The sequence below is a fragment of the Podarcis pityusensis genome (genome assembly GCF_964106645.2).
Source record: "Podarcis pityusensis genome assembly, chromosome: 13".
Taxonomy (NCBI): Eukaryota; Metazoa; Chordata; class Lepidosauria; order Squamata; family Lacertidae; genus Podarcis; species Podarcis pityusensis.
The window spans coordinates 53,490,349-53,515,782 of NC_138038.1; the positions used below are offsets into that span (position 1 = coordinate 53,490,349).

Consider the following 25,434-nt stretch of genomic DNA (forward strand, 5'->3'; position numbering starts at 1 on the left):
TTTTTTACAAAAACACAACCTCACACGTTTATTATTTTTCCGACACCAAAATAAAAATAAAATAAAATGAAAGGAGAATAATCAATGTCAATCCATGTCAGTCCATCGAATAAATAGATCCACCCAGGTTTACATATAAAACAGCAACAGGGGAGGTGAAGGGGGAGAGGCACGGCGCCCGCCGAAGATGACCTCCAAACCCCCCTCTGCCTTGACAAAGAGAACTGTAGCGCTGGGAGGGACCCCCAAAGGTCATCCATCCCAACCCCCTGCGATGCAGGAGATGGAGAGGCCTTCCTTCCTGTCTCTCCAGTGATCCAGCAGCTTGAAATCTGCCCTCCTTCATCTCCTGGGTTCTCCGATGTGGGCGCAAGCGTCGGTGGGCGCAAGACTCCTAGGTTCTTCTCAGGAGTGGGGGGCAAACGGGGGGTTCGGAAGGACACCCGGGTTCTTTGGAGAGGGGAGAAGGTGCCGAGAGGGCAAAGAGCCTCGGTTGCAGAGGGGCAAGTCTGGGGTGCGTTTCGAAGGGAGGGAGTCGCTGGGAGGGGCTGCAGGATCCACGAGGCAGGGGTCTCCTGGGGGGGGGAGAGAGGGAGGGCAAAAGGGGAGGCGGGCTGCCCGCCCGAATCAGGGGCATTTCCTCTCCACGCACTGTTTGCCCCCTTCCTCGTATTCCTGTTTGGAGATCCACATCTGCTGGAAGGTGCCCTGCGGACGAGAAGGAGAGGAAGGAGACGAGGAAACAAACCCAGGCGTCCGGGTCTTCCCTCCCAGGCCCCCAACCCCAAACTCAGAGACCCCTGAGCTACACACACCAGCTCCTAGTCCACGTCTTGGATCCCGGTTCCCTAGGCTGGATTAGACACTGAGCAAAATAATAATAATAATAATAATAATAATAATAATAATAATAATAATAAATTTTATTTATACCCTGCCCTCAGGGCACTAAAACCAATAAAATCACAGTAAAAACATAATGGGGGGGGGAACCAATTTAAAATACCGGTTAAAATGCAATTTAAAATGCAGCCCCTGTTTGGGGTATCAAAGGAAGGGGGTGTTATGTATTCAGTGGGTCTGTGTTTGCCTGAGCTTGAGTCTCTGGACTAAGGATTCTGAGCTCCTGATTCGATACACATCATCCAATCACAGAACATTTCAGGATTTGGGCCTCTGCCATTGGCCCTTGAACTCTTGAGTCGTGATTCGCAGTTTGGAACTTTAGAATCACATTGGGAGTGGGAGTGGCCCAGGCTTTCGGAAATGTCCATGGACCATATCATGGGCGTAGTGTTTGGGGCGGCTGCCCCCTAACCTTAACCCTAACCCATGGACCATATGGCACAGCTGAATCAGGTTCTCCCCCCGCCCCAACAAAGGCCCCACAATAGATGAAATGAGGGAGAGAAGAGAGAGGAAGGAAGGAAAGGAAGGAAGGAAGGAAGGAAGGAAGGGAAAGAGAGAAAGAAAGAAAGAAAGAAAGAAAGAAAGAAAGAAAGAAGAAGGAAGGAAGGAAGGAAGGAAGGAAGGAAGGAGAAGGAAGGAAGGGAAAGAAAGAAAGAAAGAAAGAAAGAAAGAAAGAAGAAAGAAAGAAAGAAAAAGAAAGGGAGGAAAAAAGGAAAAGGAAGGAAAAGAAAGAAAAAGAATGGAAGGGAAAGGAAGGAAGGAAGGAAGGAAGGGAAAGAAAGAAAAAGAAAGGAAGGGAAAGGAAGGGAGGGAGGGAGGGAGGGAGGGAGGGAGGGAGGGAAAGAAAGAAAAAAAGAAAAATAAAGGAAGGGGAAGGAAGGAAGGAAGGAAGGAAGGAAGAGGAAGGAAGGAAGAGGAAGGAAGGAAGGAAGGAAGAATAATAGTGATTAATGATATACAAAACTGTCGGTTTTGTTTCATCTTGAAAAATAAAATTTTATTCTACAGTCCATTGTTGTTTATATTCTGAATTAAATATATACGGGGGCACCAAAATCTTTTCAGTGCTTAGGGCCTCTGAAGGTCCTCCAGAGAACCCAGGAGTCCTGGCTCCCAGCCTCCCTCCCCCTTTCCCCACCCTCCTCTTCCTCTGACCCACGGCAGCCTCCAGGGCCCCAGACTCACGAGAGAGGCCAGGATGGAGCCCCCAATCCAAGGACTGAACCTCCTTTCCATGGTACTGTTGCTGGCGATCAGCTTCAAGCGCATGCTCTACACAATGCGGAGAGAGAAAAGAGGAGTTTGCATAATTATTATTATTATTATTATTTATTATTATTTATACCCCGCTCATCTGGCTGGGCAGGTGTTAAAACAGGCTTGTCCTGCCCTCTGCAAACTAACCGGTGTTATAACAGTTCTAAGGTGCGCACACATAGCAGGCCACAGGCAGCCGATCCTTCAAAATTAGGAAATATTCAGTGAAAAAACCAGGCACTTTGTTTTAGTACACAGAACAATCCTGAAGCCATCTTGGCTCTCTTAAGGACCCCAAATATTTCTCTCTCCCTCTCTCTCTCTCTCTCTCTCTCTCTCTCATTTTTATTAGATTTTCTGTTTTACAATTTAGAATGCTCATTTAAACATCCTGAAAATATCAACTTTAGGATAGCTTTGGAAGTGGATATAGGCTGTAGCGTTAGAAGTAGAAGATTTTACTTTCTTGGGCTCCATGATCACTGCAGATGGTGACAGCAGCCACGAAATTAAAAGATGCCTGCTTCTTGAGAGAAAAGCAATGACAAATCTAGACAGCATCTTAAAAAGCAGAGACATCACCTTGCCAGCAAAGGTCCGTATAGTTAAAGCTCTGGTTTTCCCAGTAGTGATGTATGGAAGTGAGAGCTGGACCATAAAGAAGGCTGATCGCCGAAGAATGGATGCTTTTGGATTCTGGTGCTGGAGGAGACTCTTGAGAGTCCCATGGACTGCAAGAAGATCCAACCTCTCCATTCTGAAGGAAATCAGCCCTGAGTGCTCCCTGGAAGGACAGATCCTGAAGCGGAGGCTCCAATACTTTGGCCACCTCATGAGAAGAGAAGACTCCCTGGAAAAGACCCTGATGTTGGGAAAGATGGAGGGCGCAAGGAGAAGGGGACGACGGAGGACGAGATGGTGGGACAGTGTTCTCGAAGCTACCACCATGAGTCTGACCAAACTGTGGGAGGCAGTGGAAGACAGGAGTGCCTGGCGTGCTCTGGTCCAGGGGGTCACAAAGAGTTGGACAACAACAACAGTTTAACAAGAAGGTACAGCAACTCGGGCTGTCAGTGGAACTTTTGCGATCAATGTCCCTACCATCTGCCAAGGCTATAATAAAAACTAGGTTGTGGGATACTGAACGCCAAGAACTAACAGTAGCAGCAGAGAAAACATGTTCCCCTCTTTATTTTCAACTTTCTTGGGCACATGAAACTAACCACAATTACCTTGAATTTCTGCTTAACCCTCAAGAAAGAAGGGCATTTTCGCTGGCCAGGTTTAATTCAAATCCATCCAACCTCCTTTGGGGAAGGTTCTCAGACAGGGTGGAAGGAGAAAGAACTTGCCCATGTGAAGACCACCTGGCAGAAACCCTTAAACATATGGTTCTCAGTTGTAAACTATACGCTGATCTCCGCCAGCAATTTATAGATCAACTCTGTATCCCCAAATGGAAACCAGAGTCAAAGGTCATACATTTTCTATTACTGGGGAACGATCAGGAGCTCACCAAGTTAGTGGCTAAATATCTCTATTTGGTTTTTTGTCGTCAAAATACACTGCAGACGTCTGACTTCCCTGGAGACCAAGAGATGTGACGATAGACTGCTCTGCCTCCTTTTTTCTTTTAGCAAATGTTTTGTGCCACTGGGGAAGTGGTAATTGATTTGCTTTGGATGTGATGCCAATAAAGGTTTTACGATACAATACGAGGTGAGATCTCTGAGCAAAAAGCAATCGACACCATGGAGTCTCCCCTCTTAACCGAATGGGCCAGGACATTCCCCGCTCCCTCAACTTGGTTTAGGCTGGATGACCCTTTGGGTCTGTTATGTACTGATTGGTCCTAGAACAATAGGATTCAGAATGCAGCAGTCTGATTGGTCCTAGAACAATAGGATTCAGAATGCAGCAGTCTGATTGGTCCTAGAACAATAGGATTCAGAATGCAGCAGTCTGATTGGTCCTAGAACAATAGGGTCCAGAATGCAGCAGTCTGATTGGTCCTAGAACAATAGGGTCCAAAATGCAGCAGTCTGATTGGTCCTAGAACAAAAGGATTCAGAATGCAGCAGTCTGATTGGTCCGCAGGAGCCACCCAATCCAGCTCCAGGTGGAAGTGAATCCGCAACCTGATTGGCCTACAGGAGAATCCCAGAATTAGCCAATCACGTGGGGCCCATTGTGTAAATAACGTATATAAAGCAGACATTCTGGGGGGAACTTCCATTCCTTCTCACCACTATGAGCTGAATAAAGAGCATGAAATCCACTCTCGACTCCGAGTATATTTCAGGGTCCCACCAGACTCTGCGGTTCTGTGACTCCATGTTGCCTGCTGAAGAGCCCTGTGTGACCCCAAAGTCCCTCATTCTCTCTCTTACACACAGAAACTCACCGGTGGCGTTTTCTGAGAGAGTTCCCGGTTGAGGCGGTCCGTGAAGCCTTGCAGCAAAGTGTTTCCCCCTGTGACGATGACACTCCCATAGAGGCCCTTCAGAGAAAGGATAAGTGTTATATTAGGAGCCGTTTTTTTGGGAGGGGGGCCACCTTCGAATTCCTTTAACTCGGAGGAATCTGGCTTTTGCAACCATCGTGTTGTGGGTCTCCGGTCAACAACTCCCCTGCCATTTCCCCCACATTAACCCCCTTAACAGCGTAAAAGGCTGTCACTGGAGGCAGCCCACCCATTTTGTTGAATTAACTTAAAGAGTTTTAATTGGATTTTGAATAAATGCGCAATTCATTCTTGCTGTTTTGAATTTTATTGCTTTATTATTTTTCTTTGGGGGTCGTGCAAAGCACTTTTATTTTTTTTAACTTACTAAACGTCTTTTTCCATGCTAAGGGGAGAGGGGATATCTGAAAGGTCTGACAGCCTATATTTCCATGCTTCGCTTTGATTCAGCATGTTTTGTGACTATAAATATCTACTCGGGTTCCCTCACGGAAAAGTACATGCCCTAAACTTGAATCTCGGCACCCAGGAATTCTCCTTTCTATGTTTTCGGTTGGGACGCTGGTGGCGCTGTGGGTTAAACCACAGAGCCTAGGACTTGCCGATCGGAAGGTCGGTGGTTCGAATCCCCGCGACAGGTTGAGCTCCCGTTGCTCGGTCTCTGCTCCTGCCAAACTAGCAGTTCAAAAGCACACCAGTGCAAGTAGATAAATAGGTACCGCTCCGGCGGGAAGGTAAACGGTGTTTCCGTGCACAGCGCTGGTTCACCAGAAGCGGCTTAGTCATGCTGGCCACATGACCCAGAAGCTGTACGCCAGCTCCCTCGGCCAGTAAAGCAAGATGAGCGCCGCAACCCCAGAGTCGGCCGCGACTGGACCTAATGGTCAGGGGTCCCTTTACCTTTATCTATGTTTTTGGTTTTGTTTTGTTTTTGCAACAGCAGAATATACCGGAAGAGTTCTGAACCGAAGCTAAAATAAAGGTGGTGGGCTGGTTTTGTGCATTCCCTGGCCAGCTCCTCTTGCCTCAGAAACCCACAACTACTTGGCCCCAGACCGGAAACCCTAGCAGGGGGCAAGGTGAAAGGTAAAGGACCCCTGGATGGTTATGTCCACTCAAAGGCGACTATGGGGTTGCGGCGCTCATCTCGCTTTACTGGCCGAGGGAGCCGGCGTTTGTCCACAGACAGTTTTCTGGGTCATGTGGCCAGCTGGACTAAACTGCTACTGGCGCAATGGGACACCATGACGGAAACCAGAGCGCATGGAAACATAGCTGTCAACTTACAGATTTGAAAATAAGGGACCAGCAGCCTTGAAAATAAGGGATCAGCAGCCAAAATAAGGGATTTTCCGAAGACAGGTATGTTCGACTTCTGAGCCCCTCCGAGCCAAAGGCAGAAAGCCCAGCCAGCAGCCAAACGAAGCCTCAAGCGGTGGTTCCCACAGCGCAGCAACCCGGCAAAGGGGATGCAGCAAGGAAAACCACCGCCCCCTCTCCGCTGGGAAGCGCTGAGCAAAGGCGAGTCCCCAGGCAACGCGGCCGATTTGATTGGCACAAGGCATGCAAGCTCCACCCCCAGTCGTTCTTAGACTCCTTATTGGGTGAGCAACGCAGCCAAACAACACAGTTGGAGCGTCCCTCCTCCCTGGTTGGCAGGCAGGGAGGGAGGGAGAGGAGCTGCTTCCTTTGAAACCCGGGAAATTTAAGGGACATCATCAATAAGGGACAGCAGTGGGACACGGCGTTGGGATAAGGGACTTTCCCGCCAAATAAGGGATGGTTGACAGCTATGCATGGAAACACTGTTTACCTTCCCGCCACAGTGGTACCTATTTATCTACTTGCAGTTTGAGGTGCTTTCGAACTGCTAGGTTGGCAGGAGCTGGGACCGAGCAATGGGAGCTCACCCCGTCGCGGGGATTTGAACCGCTGACCTTCCGATGTGGTTCAGACCACATCACCACCCGCATCCCCTACTAGGAGGGGGAAGAGTTAAGGTGAGGGGAGACAACTCACTGGCCGGATATCGATGTCGCACATCCCGATGCTGGTCGTGACCACGTGGCCAACCCCCAACATTGTGTTTCCAGACAGGCCCTAGAGAGAGAGGCAGAGATTGAGGGAGTTTGGGGTGTTTAGGTTGGAGAAGAGGAGACTGAGATGGGGTAGGATAGCCACCTCTGAATGTAGGAGTGCAGATATCCAGAGTGTGGGGGTCAGATGGGATTCCTATGAGGAATTATAAAATATGCATCAAGCCATTGTGTCCACGATGAAAGCATTGCGTTGACTGGGTTTGATTCATTGACAATAATTTCTGATCAAATCCCACAAGCCTCTCCACCTCTGGCAATTGCTTTCTCTACACCTGACAAGCACGTATAAACATTCTGAAGCACAGGCCAGTTGCTTCACCAGGCATCCTGGGTCATAAAGATAGAAGGTAGCTTTGATGTAGTTTGCTAATCGTTCACAAGGAAATGGTAAATACCATATTTTTCGCTCCATAACACACACTTGTTCCCTCCTAGAAAGTAAGGAGAAATGTCTGTGCGTGTTATGGAGTGAATACCTACGGATGGTGAGGGGATCTGCTGCAGTCGTGAGCAGAGGATCCATGGTTCCCCTTCCTTCCCTCCTCCGTGGCTCGCTTTGAAACAGCAAAGCGGGAGAGGAGCCGCTTACACAGGTGTAAGCAGCTCCTGTCTGGTTGGCTGCTTTAAAGTGAGCGTGCTCTCTGTCCCTCTCTCCTCCCCACTCAGCTCGCTAAATAGCAGCAAAGTTTTTCAGCTCGCTAAGCCGGGGAGGAGGAAGCAGAGCCTGCTTGCTTTAAAGGAGCAAAGCGGGAGAGGAGAGGAGCCTTCTCCCCTTATACCCCTCTTCTGCATTATTAGCAACATCCTTCTCCACCCACCCCACGCGTGCTCCTTGTCCCTTGAGAGCTTTTCCTTCTCTTCCCACTTAAAACGTGGTTACAAAGCACGGATCCACATGGATCCTCAGGATTTTTGCATTGGGCTACCCCAAACTCACCGTCAGATCACATGTCTGTGGCCACAGCATGAACCACAAAAATCATACTTCCACTGTTTTGTTTAGAATATTTTTTTCCTTGTTTTCCTCCTCTAAAAACTACGCGCGTGTTATGGTCAGGTGTGTGTTATAGAGCGAAAAATACGGTACTACTTATCCTTCTTCTCCTGTTTATTGCTGTTTACGACCTCCAGAGTTTCCTAAAAGCATTCCTCCTTGCTTCCTCTTTTATTTACTCTGAATTACGTATGCATGCTCAAGTAGGAATTAGCTCTTTGTAGTTTTAACTTTTAACTTTGTCCCATTTTTTGAAATGCTCAGAGGAAATCTGATTGGTTCTTACGAACACTGTGTAAAACGTTCTTTTGTGAATAAAACGACCTGGGCCGAGGGGTGGAGAGGGAATTATTATACGCACTCCTCCCAGAGTCTTGCTGGTCAAGCCTCTGTGTATTTTATTAATCAGAGTCCAATCCTTCCTTGCTTTGGGAACGCCACCTCCGAATATCTGAAGGGATGTCCCAGGGTAGATGGAGCAAGCTTGTTATCTCCTGCTCCAGAGGGTAGGACTCGAACCCATGGCTTCAAGTGACAAGAAAGGAGATTCTGACTACACATAAGGAAGAACTTTCTCATGATAAGAACCGTTTGACAGTGAAACAGATTTCTTCGGAAGGTGGCGGACTCTCCTTCCTTGGAGGTTTTTAAGCAGAGTTTAGGTGGCCATCTGTCAGGGATTCTTCAGCATTGCAGGGGGTTGGACTAGATGGCCCTTGGGTGTCCCTTTCAACCCTACTAGCATTGGTGCCTGCTGAAAACATATTTGTTTAGGCGAGGCCGTCTGGATGTTTAGGAAGCCAACGCAGTTTTTAATCTATTTTAACTTTCCAAAAGTCCTACATTATTGTTGTTAGTTCTGACTACAGATAATCCTAGTGCTAATTATCAGCTTGCTTTTTCGCTTTTCTGCAAACCGCTCTGATTTCCAGCACACACCCCCACAAATAAATTTAATTCTGAATAAGCAATAAATGTTTTCTGAGGCTACACCACTCCCTGCGCCCCCTTACCTGGCAGAAACACCCCCCCCTTGATTTCAATGGTGATCGCTTCCGAGTCACTGTGTTTGGGATTGCGCCGTTCATCAATCAGAACTCTGCGCATGCTCCAAGCCTCTGTGTGCACTGAGGAGTTTTTTTGTTTTGTAATCAAGAGGTGTGCCGATTTTTCGAAAGCAAATCAATCAGTAGAAGCGGGCGCAAACTCCCCACCCTTGCCTTGATCCTTATTTCATCTTCTGGCCCCCTGCCCACTCACCTTCACATTGGAGGGGTCGAAAAGCCCCTCGGGGATACGAAGCCTCTCCGCCCCGTAGTCTGTGTTGTAGCCGTTGGGCATTTCGTAGTGGACGGTGGGCATCTGCGCAGCTACCCTGCTCGGGACAAGAGGGCGAGGGCACAGCCGGATTTACGTATAAGCTAAACAAGCTATGCAATGACAAACCTAGACAGCATCTTAAAAAGCAGAGGCACCACCTTGCCAACAAAGGTCCGTATAGTTAAAGCTATGGTTTTCCCAGTTGTGATGTATGGAAGTGAGAGCTGGACCATAAAGAAGACTGATCGCCGGAGAATGGATGCTTTTGAATTGTGGTGCTGGAGGAGACTCTTGAGAGTCCCATGGACTGCAAGAAGATCCAACCTCTCCATTCTGAAGGAAATCAGCCCTGAGTGCAGGGCAGATCCTGAAGCTGAGGCTCCAAGACTTTGGCCACCTCATGAGAAGAGAAGACTCCCTGGAAAAGACCCTGATGTTGGGAAAGATGGAGGGCACAAGGAGAAGGGGACGACGGAGGACGAGATGGTGGGACAGTGTTTTTGAAGCTACCAGCATGAGTTTGACCCAACTGCGGGAGGCAGTGGAAGACAGGAGTGCCTGGCGTGCTCTGGTCCAGGGGGCCACGAAGAGGCGGACACGACTAAACGACTAAACAACAACAAACAAGCTATAGCTTAGGGCCCCACTCTCTTGGGGGCCCCCAAAAAACTTAAAGGAAAATAAACTGGATGTACATTTCCAAAATATAAGATAAAAAACAAATAAAATAAAACCGACATACAGCGACAGTGTTTTCTGTTGTGTAGGCTCCTATTTGTTACGTGCAAATGGCTTTAGATACCGTATCTTTTGCTCTACAAGACTCACTTTTTCCATCCTAAAAAGTAAGGGGGAATGTGTGTGCGTCTTATGGAGCGAATGCAGGCTGTGCAGCTATCCCAGAAGCCAGAACAGCAAGAGGGATTTCTGCTTTCACTGCGCAGCAATCCCCTCTTGCTGTTCTGGCTTCTGAGATTCAGAATATTTTTTTTCTTGTTTTCCTCCTCCAAAAACGAGGTGCGTCTTGTGGTCTGGTGCGTCTTATAGCGCGAAAAATACGGTGCCTATTAGGTCCATAAATGACCATATAGCATATATTCAACATGGAAAAAGAGCAACAATTTGTTGTTGACAAAGGACAGCTGGACATTTAAAGGGCCCCATTACCATCAGTAGCTCAGGGCCTCATCTAACCTAAATCCGGCCCTGTGCACAGCATGCTTGGATAGAGAGAATTTTTATTCCCTCTCTCCTAACACTGGACATCCAACAAAGATGAATGTTGGATGATTATTTTTTTTAAAAAAAAGTCATTCATAAGACAGCACACAGATGGACTGTGGAACTCCTTGCCTCAGTACGCAGTGATGGCCACCCACTCGGATGGCTTTAAAAGGGGAATGGGTCAAATTCATGGAGGAGGAGATGGCTATGACAGCTACTAGCCATGACGGTTCTCTTCTGCTTTCACATCAACGCTCCTGGATGTGGGATAAATCAGCTTGCTTAACTCTCATGCACGCATGAAGGGGTTAAAACCATAGAGCAAGCCACGCTATTTCAGCGCCTTCTGGAAACATTATTGTTTAGACAGGCCTGTCCAGATCTTTAGCATCACAGAAATGTAGAGCTGAAAGGGATCCAAGGGTCATCTAGCCCAACCCGCTTTTGCCCAATGCGGGACTCGAACCCACAACCCTGAGGTTAAGCGTCTCGTGAGTCTCTTGCTCTACCAACTGAGCTGGCACGAGTTTCAATCTGTTGGGATTTCTTTTTGCCTATTGTTCTTTTAACTTTTTCAAAAGTCTTACATTATTACGTTGTTTCTCACTGTTGATTTCATTGGGTTTTTTGGGGGGGAGTTCCCCATAAGCCAGCCTCCCCTAACCTGGCTACTTCCAGCTGCTTCGGACTACAACTCCCATGAGCCTCAGCCATGGAGGTCACCTTGTTAAGGATGGCCGACATGATCTTTCCTGGACCCGAGTTCAAATTGATGAGTTGAGGTTCGAGGGTTGGACTGGATGACCATCGGGTACCCCTTCCAATTCTACGAGTCTGTGATTCGTGAGATCTGGGAAACTGGGTGCTTAGTCCTGGAAAGATGCTTCTGCGTCACTCTCCCAAGTAGCACGGGACACTCTGTCGTTCTTGCTACCTGGCTGCCTGTTTTTACTTTCGCTGAGTTTCCACAGGAGAAACATGACTCCCCATCATGATGCAAATCTATTTCTGTCCTGTAGCGTCCGCACTGAAGGGTCACCTCCACTTTGTCCCCCAAATTGCCGTCCTTTTGCCTCCCTCAAATCTAAACCTTCCCCTGACACGAGCGAGTCAGCTATATTCTGACTTTCTATGCAGTGGTACCTTGGCTCTCAAAATTAATCCGTTCCGGAAGTCCGCTCCAAAACCAAAGCGTTCCAAAACCAATGTGCGCTTTCCCATAGAAAGCAATGTAAAATGGATTAATCCATTCCAGACTTTTTAAAAACAACCCCTAAAACAGCAACTTTACTAGCTAACGAGACCATTGATCCATAAAATGAAAGCAATATACAATGTACTGCAGTCACACAATCAATCCATCAGTAGCTGAACCGGGTTCTGCACGGTCACAAAACCAAAACAAAAAGAGCCGCGAAAGCAAAAACGCAAAATAAATCGCGAAAACAGGCATACCTCAGCGTAAGACTCAAAACGGAAACGTAACACTCAAAACGGAGCATGTTTGGCTTCTGAAAAAAGTTCGCAAACTGGAACACTTCCTTCCGGGTTTGCAGTGTTTGGCTTCCGTGTTGTTTGAGTACCAAGGCGTTTGAGAACCAAGGGAGCACTGTATGCCACATTTGTTTTACTGAGCTCCTTGCTGCATTGTAAATTCGCTCCAACATGCTTCATAGGGAGCAATGGCCGGCTAGCTAGGCAGCCAGTCATATATTCATCTTTACAAAAATAATTATTGCACTTCGGAACTCTCTGCCTCTTGATATAAGGGCAGGCATCTTCACTGCACTCCTTTTGGCGCTGGCTAAAAACATTACCATTTAGACCAGCCTACCCATGTGTTCAAAGGGACACGGGTGGCGCTGTGGGTTAAACCACAGAGCCTAGGACTTGCCGACCATAAGGTCGGCAGTTCAAATCCCTGCAATGGGGTGAGCTCCCGTTGCTGGGTCCCTGCTCCTGCCAACCTAGCAGTTCGAAAGCACGTCAAAGTGCAAGTAGATAAATAGGTACCGCTCCAGCGGGAAGGTAAACGGCGTTTCCGTGCGCTGCTCTGGTTCGCCAGAAGTGGCTTAGTCCTGCTGGCCACATGACCTGGAAGCTGTACGCCAGCTCCCTCGGCCAATAAAGCGAGATGAGCGCCGCAACCCCAGAGTCGGCCACGACTGGACCTAATGGTCAGGGGTCCCTTTACCTTTACCCATGTGTTTAGCAATCTTGTGCATGTTTTAATCTAGCGTTACTTTCCCTTTATATTGTTTTTTCACCTTCCATAATCTTCTTGCTTCGTCTTTTTTTGGAAAAACCACTCTGATGTTCTCTTTTCGCGATAAGGCAGTGTGTAAATTTTTCGGAATAAATAAATAAGTATTCCGAGGCCTCTGAGTCTCGGGAGCAGCCAAAGACGGTTCCCAAAAGGTCAAATGGAGGAGATTATGAGGAGCATGGCCACCAAGGAAACGGTGTCATTCCTGACCTGCAGGAGCGGGTTGGGCTGGATGATTCTTGGGGGTCCCTTTCAACTCTACAACGATTCTACAGAAACTACAACTAATCCAGAATGCGGCAGCTAGACTGGGGACTGGGAGCGGCTGCCGAGACCACATAACACCGGTCCTGAGAGATCTGCATTGGCTCCCAGTACGTTTATGAGCACAATTCAAAGTGTTGGTGCTGAAATTGAAAGCCCTAAATGGCCTCAAGGGCCCAGTAGACCTGAAGGAGCGTCTCCAACCCCATCATCCATCCCAGACACTGAGGTCCAGCTCTGAGGGCCTTCTGGCAGTTCCCTCCCTGCGAGAAATGAAGTTACAGGGAACCAGGCAGGGGGCCTTCTCGGTGGTGGCGCCCACCCTGGGGAACGCCCTCCCAGCTGATGTCAAGGAAATAAACAACTATCTGACTTTTAGAAGACACCTGAAGGCAGCCCTGTTTAGGGAAGTTTTTTAATGTTTGATGTTTAATAATAAGTTATTATTTATACCCCGCCCATCTGGCTGAGTTTCCCCAGCCACTCTGGGCGGCTCCCAATCGAGTGTTAAAAACCTTACAGCATTATCGCTTTTTCAAAATTATTATTATTAGTATTCTGTTGGGAGCCACGCAGAGTGGCTGGGGAAACTCAGCCAGATGGGCGGGGTATGAATGAATTAATGAATAAAAAATAAATAAATGGGTTGCCAACAAAGGTCCGTATAGTTAAAGCTCTGGTTTTCCCACTCGTGATGTATGGAAGTGAGAGCTGGACCATAAAGAAGGCTGATCGCCGAAGAATGGATGCTTTTGAATTCTGGTGCTAGAGGAGACTCTGGAGAGTCCCATGGACTGCAAGAAGATCCAACCTCTCCATTCTGAAGGAAATCAGCCCTGAGTGCTCACTGGAAGGACAGATCCTGAAGCCGAGGCTCCAAGACTTTGGCCACCTCATAAGAAGAGAAGACTCCCTGGAAAAGACCCTGATGTTGGGAAAGATGGAGGGCGCAAGGAGAAGGGGACGACGGAGGACGAGATGGTGGGACAGTGTTCTGGAAGCTACCAGCATGAGTTTGACCAAACTGCGGGAGGCAGTGGAAGACAGGAGGGCCTGGCATGCTCTGGTCCAGGGGGTCACGAAGAGGCGGACACGACTAAACGACTCAACAACAACAAATAAATGATGATGATGATGATGATGATGAAAGGAAAGAGTCGCCCCAGCCAAGTTGGACAGAGGCAACGGATTCTCCGAGGTGGACACCCAAATTTATGCCCTCTCTGCCCCACAACACACACAAACCCCGGTCACCAAACCCATCCCAGCTACTCACTGTTCGTCGTAAGGAGAATCTGAAACTTGTAGCACAGAGACCTGGAAATCTTGGATGACCTCCTGGTGGGGATGAAGGTTTAGCAAGGGAGTAAAGAAAGATGGCTTATATTATTCATTTGAACCCTGTTCTCCCAGGTCCTAGTCCTAGCTTTCGGACATGCAAGTCCTCTTTTTTTTTGGCAACAGGCTGTCATCACTTAAAACCTCCTGCCGCCCCCCAAACACACACACACACCCTCAGACATCCCGGATCCCAGAATCGTGCCCCCTCCCCCTCTCTCCAGGGACCCAGGCGTCCTGACTCCCCAGCTCTCGGTCTTCTCCCAAGGAACCCCGGAGTCCGGCGAGGTCTCTTACATTGCACATGTAATTGTGCCACGATTTGCTGACTTGAGGCAACTTTTCCTTCTTCTTCCAGTTTGGGGGTGCGCCTTCGCGGACCGGCTCCTGCAGGGAACCAAATTGGGGAGAGAGAATTAAAAAAAGAGGGAGTTGGCTACTGACGAAAGAAGAATGGCAGACAAAATTAAGGGACTGCGCAGAACTGGATAAAATGACTTTTATTCATGACTTTTTTTTTTATCTTAAGGGCTGCAACTCATAGAACGCGGTGTGGTAGCCTTTTTTGAGGTTTTTGGTATTTTTGAAGCTTTTCCAAAACTTTTCCGACACCGTGCTTCGCAAGACGAAAAATTCGCTAGACGAAAAAACTCGCGGAACAAATTAATTTCGTCTTGCGAGGCACCACTGTATAAGGGCTCTTGTGTCCCCCATAAGGGAATAAGGGCAGATTTTTGTTTACAACAGAGTCCACTGTAGGCGACAGGAAATGTTGTATTTGACTGCTTCAGTGATGATAACATCCCACAACCAGTTGGGAGCTCAGGGCTTTTTAAACTGGGAAGGTTGCTTGTCTGAACGAAGAAGACGAAGATGCACGCCTGACCAACAGATTCAAATGACAAGGAAAGAGATTCTGACTAAACGTTGGGAAGAACTTTCTGAGGGTAAGAGCCATTTGACAGAGGAAGGGGGTTTATTAAGCAGAGGTCGGATAACCACCTGTCAGGGATTTTTAAAGCTGTGATTCTTGTGTTGAAGGGGGTTGGGATAGATGACCTTTGGGGGTCCCTTCCAACTCTACAATTCAATGACTTTAAGTGTTAGACGAGCACTTCCATGAGCCTTGACCCTAAGTCTGATTTTACCTGCATAAGCCAAGTGGAAGGTGTTGCAGGAATTTATGTATAGGTTGGGAGGGGGGGTTGCCCCTCCAGCAGATATCCTGCACCTGCAGCCCACTACCAAAATCAGCACAATCACTTTTGTGACTTTTGTGATTTGTCCCCACAAAACACTTCACAGTTTCTTCTTGCCTACTCAAAGGGCTTTTGCTGCATGATACCAAATGTAAGAATTCACTGATAAATGTATCTATGTACTGGCTCATTGGAAAACTTCAGAAATTCCTATAGACAGGTGAGCTCAGCTCCTCAGCAGCCCCTCTGCCTGAGTGATAATCCCTGGCCTCCTGATACCTGAGTGCCAGACAGGTAGCCATTCCAGAAATAACAAACCCAGATGAAGACAAAAGGGTGGGATTAACTTGGCTGGGAAACAGGGAAATGTAAAGATCTCTTTTTACACTTGATGGGTGTTTGGTGGAGGACAAGGGGAACCATGGGGCAGGGTCCAGGATGCTCAGATTACTGCCACCAGATCTCCCCTTTCATGATGTAACCGTGATGTAATAGTGATGTAGTTTGGGGGGGTGTAACATAGGGATTAGCAGCTAATAAAAGTTTGGGTTCCCTTTTGTTTGGGGCTTCCATCTTGTTCCACCCGGTGGCAGGTGGGAGTCCTGTCGCGGCAGTCTTCAATCAAGACCAAGCCTACTGGCTGCTGTTTTGCTCTGGTATTCCTGGCTGGGGTCCTTGTTTTTTGTCCAAGGGAGCCCTCAGATTTCTCCGTTAACAAAGGAGGAACTCTTTTAACTGGAAAAATTTGGATAGGTGCAAGCTTCAGAGATACACAGAGCTCCTCATCGGAGAGGCTGGTTTATTCTTAACGAGAGAGCAAGCAAAATTGATTTCTAAGGCAGGATTCTTTCCTCTGGTCTAGATCAGGGCCTAAAGTTTCACTCCAGGGTGCACGAGGTTTGTAACCCGTATACTTATAAATTTATAAGCCAGGCTTCCTCAAGTTGGTGCCTTGTTTAGGACTACTTGGTCTCTGCCCCCGTCACGTTGCCAATGCCTCCATTTCCTGCTCTCCTGCGTTCTGGGGACACTGACAGGAATTGTGCACCAAGGAGCCTTCTCAAAGCCAAGCGGATGCCGCAGCTAAGCCCTGGGTCCCCGTCCCCGACTCTGGTTAGTGACGGAACAGGAAGGGGGCAATACCACCTTGGCAGCGATCATGTAGGGAGGGACGATCTCGATGTTCATCTCCTGGAAAAGTTCCCGGCACTGCATGGAGATGAAGTCTCCGGCCAGAGGGGATTTCACGATTCCTGAAAGGGGAAGGGAGGGAGGGAAAGAAGGAAGGAATGAAGCGAGGAGGAGAGCTGTGAGCTTCCTGTTCCTGCGGATCACGACCCCTTGGCTCTTCTTCCATCCCCTCCTCTCTGCATCCTCTTCCCAGACCACAGAACCACCTCGCTGTTTCTCCAGACCCAAGAGGTCTGGACTTCCGCCTCCCAGAATCCTTTGCGCTCATGCATCACTCCTTTTCAACCCACCCTTATTAATATCGTTACTCTTATTAATAGTAACAGGTCTACTGCCATGCGCTCTACGTGGGGCTACCTTTGAAGGTGACCCGGAAACTGCAACTAATCCAGAATGCAGCAGCTAGACTGGTGACTGGGGGCGGCCGCCGAGACCACATAACACTGGTCCTGAAAGACCTACATTGGCTCCCAGTACATTTCCAAGCACAATTCAAAGTGTTGGTGCTGACCTTGAAAGCCCTAAACAGCCTCAAAGGCCCAGTAGACCTGAAGGAGCGTCTCCACCTCCATCGTTCGGCCCGGACACGGAGGTCCAGCTCCGAGGGCCTTCTGGCAGTTCCCTCCCTGCGAGAAGTGATGTTATAGGCAACCAGGCACAGGGCCTTCTCGGTAGTGGCGCCCTCCCATCAGATGTCAAGGAAATAAACAACTACCTGACTTTTAGAAGACACCTGAAGGGAGCCCTGCTTAGGGAAGCTTTTAATGCTTGATGTCTTACTGTGTTTTTATACTTTGTTCCCCAGAGTGGCTGGGGAAACCCAGTACGGATAAGGCCCTTTACACAGGTAAACTGGTTCCAAGTTGTTAAGGGCTTTGCATAACAATAACGACCTGCCTGGTAGCAAACAGGCAAGCAGTGCAGATCTCTGAGCACAGGTGTCATATGCCGACAAATGCAACTTTTAAAAAGCTTTTCCTAAAAAACGTAAGGCTACAAAAATAAAAAGGCAATCACAAAAAAAAAAAAAGATATCCCTTCTCCGACCTTGTTGCAGGATGTAACCGTCATGAACTGGGATGGCGGTTGTGTGTGTAGCTCCACTGTCCAGAACGAGTCCAGTGCTCCGTCCGTTTGCAAAACTGGGGGTCAGGAGTCAAGGCTTCAGCAAGTCAAACTGTGTGGGTTGGGGTTTTTTGGGGGGGGGAGGAGAACTACTTTGCATGCAGAAGGTCACAGGTTCAATTCCCAATGGTATCTCCAAATAGCAGTAAGAAAGATTCCCTGCCTGGAATCTTGGACAGCTGCTACTGCGCGAATTTTTGCACCCTTGATTTCAGGAAGGGGGATAATAATAATAATAATAATAATAATAATAATAATAATAATAATAATTAAAGGTAAAGGACCCCTGACAGTTAAATCCAGTCGCCAACGACTCTGGGGTTGCGACGCTCACCTCACTTTATTGGCCGAGGGAGCCGGCGTACAGCTTCCGGGTCATGTGGCCAGCAGGACTAAGCCGCTTCTGCCGAACTAGAGCAGCGCACGGAAATGCCGTTTACCTTCCCGCTGGAGCGGTACCTATTTATCTACTTGCACTTTGACGTGCTTTCGAACTGCTAGGTTGGCAGGAGCTGGGACCGAGCAATGGGAGCTCACCCCATCACGGGGATTCGAACCGCCGACCTTCCGATTGCCAAGCCCAAGAGGCTCAGTGGTTTAGACCATAGCGCCACCTGTGTCCCTTTTAATAATACAGTGGACGCTCGGGTTGCGAACATGATCCATGTGGGAGGCACGTTCACAACCCGCAGTGTTGCGTCTGCACATGCGCGGGTTGCGATTTGGTGCTTTTGCGCATGCACAAAGCACAATTTAGCGCTTCTGCGCATGCGCGACCGCCAAAGTAACCCCTTCTGGTACTTCCAGGTTTTGGCGCGTCCGTAACCCAAAAAAACGCAACCTGAAACGTCTGTAACCCGAGGTATAACTGAAAGAAGAAGAAGGAGAAGAAGAAGTTGTTAACTGTTGGAACTGCCCGCCACTGGATATTTTGGAGTAGCAGAGAGGAGCTGGAAGAGTAATCTGTCTTGTTGTTGGGCTCAGGCGGGGAGGTAAAGCGACCGAGCCTCGCTTCCCGTTAGGATACGCGGTGAGGACGGCCGTCTTGCAGAGGAAGAACGCCGGGATGCTATAATGCTCGAACATCAGTTCCGTCAGCTTCTCACGCTTGGCCCTCGTGTTCCACTGCAAGAGAGGGGAGGGGGCAAAGGAAACAGAGGCAGGCTGCTTCACGTCGCACAAGAACAGGGGATTTATGCAGCTGGGATTCCTGCATTCCAGGGGGATGGTCTAGATGACTTTGGGGGTCCCTTCCAACTCTACGATTCTTTGATTTGGGGGAGTGGGGCATGGCAGGATACGTACCGGGGCCTCAGACATAAGCACCGGGTGGAGGTTCGGCTCCGATTTGATGTGTTTGTTGTAGGTGTGGTCCAGAATGGCTTGGAAGCAGTCCCAGTCTTCAACTGGGGTAGAAAGGAGAATTCGGACAGTGTCAGGAATGGACCCTCCAACAACACCCTTTTCAACAGTTCTCCATCGTTTCAGGGACTTCCCACTAGAGGGCGCCATCCACTGAATCAGACGTTACAGTGCAGTTTAGTGGGGGAATAGCGACACCTGTGGCTGTTAAAGGAATAGCCAGCCAATGCGCTTCAATGCACATTAGCGGTTTCCAAGTAACTCCAATGCACTGGGGTGCAGCTCAACTGAAGCTACCTGCCTGGCGACGTCTTGATGTTTATGGGGAAGGTGGGCTTTTATGGGGGGGGGATCTTCACAGCTAAGAGGTACAGATTCTGCAGTGCAGAAGAGCAAAAGTGGGGACAAATTGTTGTGCACTTAAACCAGTTTCACCCCTGTTTCAGCGACTCCCAAACAGGGGTAGAAAGATCGGCCAGTCTCCACGCTCTCAGTTTCTCATTTCTACCAACCTTAAATTCAGCCGCCCAGATTTTCTACTTCAATTTGCAACTGTTCAAAGGAAAATGTGCTCAGGAAAATTCGCCTGGAATTAAGGGCGAATTTCTCCTAACAAACCCATTCACCGTATTTGTATGCGGTTTTGAGTAACGTACGCATTTTCTGAAACAATTTCCCCTAACATAACAAATATCTGCAGGTGGTTTTTCACTAATATAGTCCTTTCCCCTAAGCTATGCATTTTTGTAACCGCTGGCCGGTTGGAGAAGCAGATTGCAAAATACAGGACTTGCAGATTCCAAAGGCTAGTTTTATTTTATTTATTTTTAGAGTGAGAGGATAGATTTGCCTTTAAACATGAGCTGAATTGAAATCCTTTTCCCATTCCTATAAATTATCCCAATTAAACATAAGACCATAATAAGAGGCAGCTGCCATTCTGCGAAACTAGCAAGCAGGATTCGAACACAAGACTAACACCCACACACACCCTTCCTGTGGTTTCCAACAACTGGTACTCAGAAGCATTACTTCTATTGATAGCCCTCTCCCCTGCCACGAATTTCTCTTTCAAAGCCAGCCAGGTTGGTGGCCTCCAGTGGCGGGGAGTTCCAAAGATTAACCTGCAGGAAGAGGGACTTCCCTCACTCCGTCCTGAACTCTGGGAATTGTAGAGCATCCAGGCCAATTGTTCCAATGGCCTAGTTCGTGTGCCACGTCAAGGACCCCTCCCCAAACCCTTCGCCCTCCCCATAGCTGCCATGCCCCATACTCATTCCGTTCTTGAGGGGCGAGATGACCTCCGTGTTCTCCCGGGGGACGTGCAAGGAGTTGGTGTCGATATAATAGACCTTCCCGGATTTTTTCTCCTTGTCTCCATCCAGCTCCATCGCCGATTCGTCGTGAGAGAGTAGCCCCACAGTGGTGGGGAAATCTGCCTGCAAAGAGAGAGGTGGGGTGGGTTTTGCGGGGGCGGAGCGTCACCCCTCCAGCCACCCTCTGTTCCTCCCTTTTTCCATAAAATTTGATTTTATGAGGTCCAGCGCCTAGGGCCTTCTGGCGGTTCCCTCGCTGCGAGAAGCCAAGTTACAGGGAACCAGGCAGAGGGCCTTCTCGGTGGTGGCGCCCACCCTGTGGAACGCCCTCCCTTCAGATGTCAAAGAGAAAAACAACTTTCAGACTTTTAGAAGACATCAGAAGGCAGCCTTGATTTCAGGAAGGGGGATAATAATAATAATAATAATAATAATAATAATAATAATAATAATTAAAGGTAAAGGACCCCTGACAGTTAAATCCAGTCGCCAACGACTGGGGTTGCGGCGCTCATCTCACTTTATTGGCCGAGGGAGCCGGCGTACAGCTTCCGGGTCCTGTGGCCAGCATGACTAAGCCGCTTCTGGCGAACCAGAGCAGCGCACGGAAATGCCGTTTACCTTCCCGCCAGAGCGGTACCTATTTATCTACTTGCACTGGTGTGCTTTCAAACTGCTAGGTTGGCAGGAGCCGGGACCGAGCCACGGGAGCTCACCCCGTTGCGGGGATTCGAACCACTGACCTTCGGATCGGCAAGCCCTAGGCTCTGTGGTTTAACCCACAGCGCCACCCGCGTCCCTTAAACTGAAACTGACTCAGGGAGAAATAGAAGAAGGCAAAGGGTTAAAGGAGGGAGGGGGAGGCTGAAGGGGTGGGGTATTTTGGGGTGCCCCCAGGCATTGTACCTTAGGGCAGTCTTCGCCAGCATAGCCAGCCCGGACTGAGAACGAGCCGATGTCGAAGACCAGAGCTCCAACCTCATCTACGGAGGAATCAAAGGTATATAGGTTAAATTCAGGAATTTGGGGAGGAATTTGTGACATGCCACCCCCCCCAAGGAGACTTGCAAAGTGCCCAGTTTGCTATCTTTTCTGTGCCCAATGAGGATTATCCACTGATAAGGATAAATAGGGAACTGATTTACCAATAAGAAGGTGAAATATTGAAGGTAAAAAAGTGATCAAAGAAATGCTAAGAATTTAGTAAGATGTATGGATGTCAGAAAGAGGGAGGGAAGGAGGTCGATGCTCTGTTAGAGCAATGTATTAGGATATGGAATTATGTAACAAAATGTGAATATTTTAAAAATGGAAAACTTAATAAAAATTATCATGGGGGGGGGGATAGGATAAATGGAACAATTTATGCACTGTACAAATCTCTGCCAGCAACTACAGTGGTACCTTGGCTCTCAAACTTAATCCGTTCCGGAAGTCTGTTCCGAAACCAAAGCGCGTTCCAAAACCAAGGCACGCTTTCCCATAGAAAGGAATGCAAAACGAATTAATCTGTTCCAGACTTTTAAAAACAACCCCTAAAACAGCCATTTAACATTAATTTTACTATCTAACGAGACCATTGATCTATAAAATGGAAGTAATAGTCAATGCACTGTACTATAAAATAAATAAGACAGTATTGTCGTTGATAAAAATGAAAATTTAATTTTTTTTCTTCCCTACACCGATGATAGTCACTGTTTGGATGGGGGGCTTTTATCCGTTTCCGCAGTCACACATCAATCAATCAATCAATCAATCAATAGCTGAACTGGGTTCTACAGAGTCGCAAAAACAAATTAACCAAAAAAGCCTCAAAAACAAACATGCAAAATAAATAGCAAAAACAAAAGAGCCAAACTTAAGTCCGTTTGACTTCCGAAATGTTCGAAAACCAAGGCGCAGCTTCTGATTGGTGCAGGTGCTCCAGAAACAATAGCCGACAGCAGCATTGGACGTTCGGCTTCCAAAAAACTTTTGAAAACCGGAACACTCATTTCCGGGTTTTCGGAGTTTGAGAACCAAAGCGTTTGAAAACCAAGGTACCACTGTACTAGGGAACGTTCACTGAGGTGCCTATCATATATGAAGCCTGATGATGTCTTGTTATGTTGGGAAAGGATGCAAAATTATAGGTACATACGAACATATGTGGTGGGAATGCCCGCAAATAGAACAATTTTGGAAGCCTGTTTTTTGAAGAGATATCTCTGCTTACAGCTCAGACAATCCCAATAACCCTAACATTAGCCTTATTTAATATATATACTTCAGATATGGACCGATTAAGAAGGAATTAGTAACACATTGATTAACAGCTGCTAGAAAAGGAATAGCAATTGGTGAATATTGATCACTGGTATAATATTGTCTAGCAAATAGCCATACTGGAAATGTTGTCACAATAATTTAGGGTGGCAAGGTGAGAGAGCAAAACGTGTTACATTTTACATTTTATGGTGTGAGCTTATTAAATATGAAAATGAAACAGCACACTGATGAAAAAGACCCACAATATATACCGCAATATGGCGTGGTTAAGCATGCAATACTCTTTATCTTGCTCCTATTATTCTGCATTTTCAAAGTTGATTTACTGAAGAGCTCATTTAACTGGTTTACTGTAACCATCTCATTATTACGTGATATAAAGTAATATATTTACTATATATATTTACTATTTACTAAGTAATATATTTACTATTTTGCCCCCCTAGGGACACATATGAATAGTCATGTCACGTTTTATGATTTATGTGTTTACAATTTTGTAACAAGAAAAAATGAATAATTATTGACCTTGGAGTTTAGAAATTGAACAACAGGGCCTGCGCCTTAATGGCTTAGGGTCCTCGTATTTACGGGACCGCCTCTCCTGGTCTGCCCAGCAGAGGACTTTAAGGTCCATGAATAATCACAGTTTAGAGGTCCCGGGCTCTGGTCAGCACTTACACCCAAGGAATCAGGCGGCTCAAAGAAGCGAGCCAAGTCACATTCAGCAGGGACAATAAAAAAAGAGATGGATCTGACTCAAGACCAGGTTGGCACCTGAGTTGGACTATGCATAAGGACCCTCGAGGCTGCTGGACCAGGCCGGCGGCCCCCCTAGCCCAACATCCTCTTCTCCCAGTGGCCAACCGGATGCCTCATTGGCCAAACCAGCAAGCAAGGATTTGCGCGCAAGAGCGCATCTCTCCGCTCCTTGCAGCCGGTAGCCGCCGCTAGGCTTCTCCTCCGTGAATTTCCCCCCTCCTCCGGCTTGGTGGTCCCCGCTGCTTCCTGTGGGGGTGAGTTCCGCAGTTTCCCTGCCCTCCTGGCTGGCTGGGAGGGAGCCCCCAGCTCGGAGCGATGAGCAGGGTGGGCGCGCGGGCGCAACACCCTCTCCAGCCGCCCTAGCCAAGTGCAGGAATGCAGCTGTTGCTGGGGTGCAGGCGGACCGAGATGCTGGTGGCGAAGGGTCTCCCCGGGCGTGCCCCGCGACCAAATGCATGCAGGGCCCAGAACTGGTGGGGTGGGGGCTGCCGGGACCCCCCTCCCCAAGCCAAGCAGCTGCGACGCTGATGGCAACCCAGCCTTTACCTCCTCCGTAGACCCCTCCGCTCATCGCGGCTCCCAGGCAGCGCCAGCGCCCCTTTGCAATGCTCCGGATTGGGTGGGTGGATAGGTAGGTGGGTGGGTGGGTGTCTGAGAGCCCCCGGGCTCTGGCTGGGGGGGTCTCGCCACGGACGGGGCAGGGCTGGTTTGGAGAATTCAGCACCCAGGCCAGTGGACAGCGACCCGGGGAGGGGAGGGGGCTGCGGAGGGAGGGAGGGAGGGAGGGAGAGATCAAGGTGGAAGGGGGGTGGGGGGGAGTAAGGGATGCGTCATAGCCAATCAGAGCAGCGCACCCCCCCTCGACCAGCGGAATCCCTGATTGGCTGCCATTGGAGACAATGAGAAGAGAGAACAGCTGCATTCTTAAAGGAGCCAAGGCGGTGGGGGCAGCTGAAATCCAGGGAGACTAGGGTGGGGTGCTGCCACCCCCTTACAGTCTTGGGAGGGGGGCAAAAAAGCAGAGGGAGACCCTTAAGGCACACAGGAAGAAGAAGAAGAGTCCTGTTGGATCAGGCGGCTGGCGTCTTGAACCCACCATCATTTGCACATTGGCCAGCCAGTTTCTCCCCATAGGAAGTCGTCCCCCCAGCAGGATTCGAACTGGTGTTCAGAAGCATTAGTGCCTCTGACAGCGCGGAGCCATCATGGCTAGCAGATGCTTATTGCACTCTCCTTCTCCATGGAGTTGTCCCACTTTGTTTGTTTTTTTAACTAACATCTTCGTTTTTGTTTTACTACAGGTGAAACTCGGGAAATTAGAATATCGTGGGAAAGTTCATTTCTTTCAGTAATTCAGCTCAAAAGGTAAGAGCTGGACCCTCAAGAAGGCTGATCGCCGAAGAATGGATGCTTTTGAATTCTGGTGCTGGAGGAGACTCTTGAGAGTCCCACGGACTGCAAGAAGATCCAACCTCTCCATTCTGAAGGAAATCAGCCCTGAGTGCTCACTGGAAGGACAGATCCTGAAGCTGAGGCCCCAAGACTTTGGCCACCTCATGAGAAGAGAAGACTCCCTGGAAAAGACCCTGATGCTGGGAAAGATGGAGGGCAGAAGGAGAAGGGGACGACGGAGGACAAGATGGTGGGACAGTGTTCTCGAAGCTACCAACATGAGTTTGACCCAATTGCGGGAGGCAGTGGAAGACAGGAGGGCCTGGCGTGCTCTGGTCCAGGGGGTCACAAAGAGGCGGACACGACTAAACGACTAAACAACAACAATATATGAGATAGACTCATGACATGCAAAGCGAGATATGTCAAGCCTTAATTTGTTATAATTGTGATGATTAGAATATTAAATGAAATCAGCAAAATAAGGACTGCAAATAGAGCAAATCTCTTTTCTGATGAGAGCAGCTTTTGCATCTCATTTGGAAACCAGGGACCCAGAGTCTGGAGGAAGAACAGGGAGGCACACAATGCCCGATGCTTGAAGTCCAGTGTGAGATTTCCACAGTCTGTGTTGATTTGGGGAGCCATGTCATCAGTTGGTGTTGGTCCACTGTGCTTCCT

The 25,434-nt window shown here is 48.4% G+C and overlaps 1 protein-coding gene across 1 annotated transcript; it reads right to left on the reverse strand.

Moving 5' to 3' along the window:
* Positions 1-42: 42 nt before the first annotated feature.
* Positions 43-24,139, reverse strand: ACTL6B (actin like 6B). The gene is made up of 14 exons (XM_080979851.1): positions 23,908-24,139; positions 21,235-21,311; positions 20,286-20,451; positions 18,956-19,056; positions 18,678-18,775; positions 17,573-17,667; positions 16,481-16,587; positions 14,433-14,522; positions 14,074-14,135; positions 8,984-9,098; positions 6,650-6,730; positions 4,571-4,666; positions 2,095-2,181; positions 43-708 (listed from the first exon to the last, which is right to left on the reverse strand). Exons 1-14 carry the CDS (start codon positions 23,930-23,932, stop codon positions 628-630), a joined length of 1,281 nt encoding a protein of 426 aa, XP_080835977.1. The 5' UTR covers positions 23,933-24,139; the 3' UTR covers positions 43-627.
* Positions 24,140-25,434: the final 1,295 nt, after the last annotated feature.

What these genes read in the sequence shown, in the direction of transcription:
- ACTL6B (XM_080979851.1), bottom strand. Translation starts at nt 23,932, where the DNA reads ATGAGCGGAGGGGTCTACGGAGGAG. An exon ending in GATTCTCCTTACGACGAACA is followed by an intron (nt 9,099 to 14,073) that starts GTGAGTAGCTGG and finishes TGTCCCGAGCAG; the next exon opens with GGTAGCTGCGCAGATGCCCA. An exon ending in TCTCTCAGAAAACGCCACCG is followed by an intron (nt 2,182 to 4,570) that starts GTGAGTTTCTGT and finishes CGCATTGTGTAG; the next exon opens with AGCATGCGCTTGAAGCTGAT.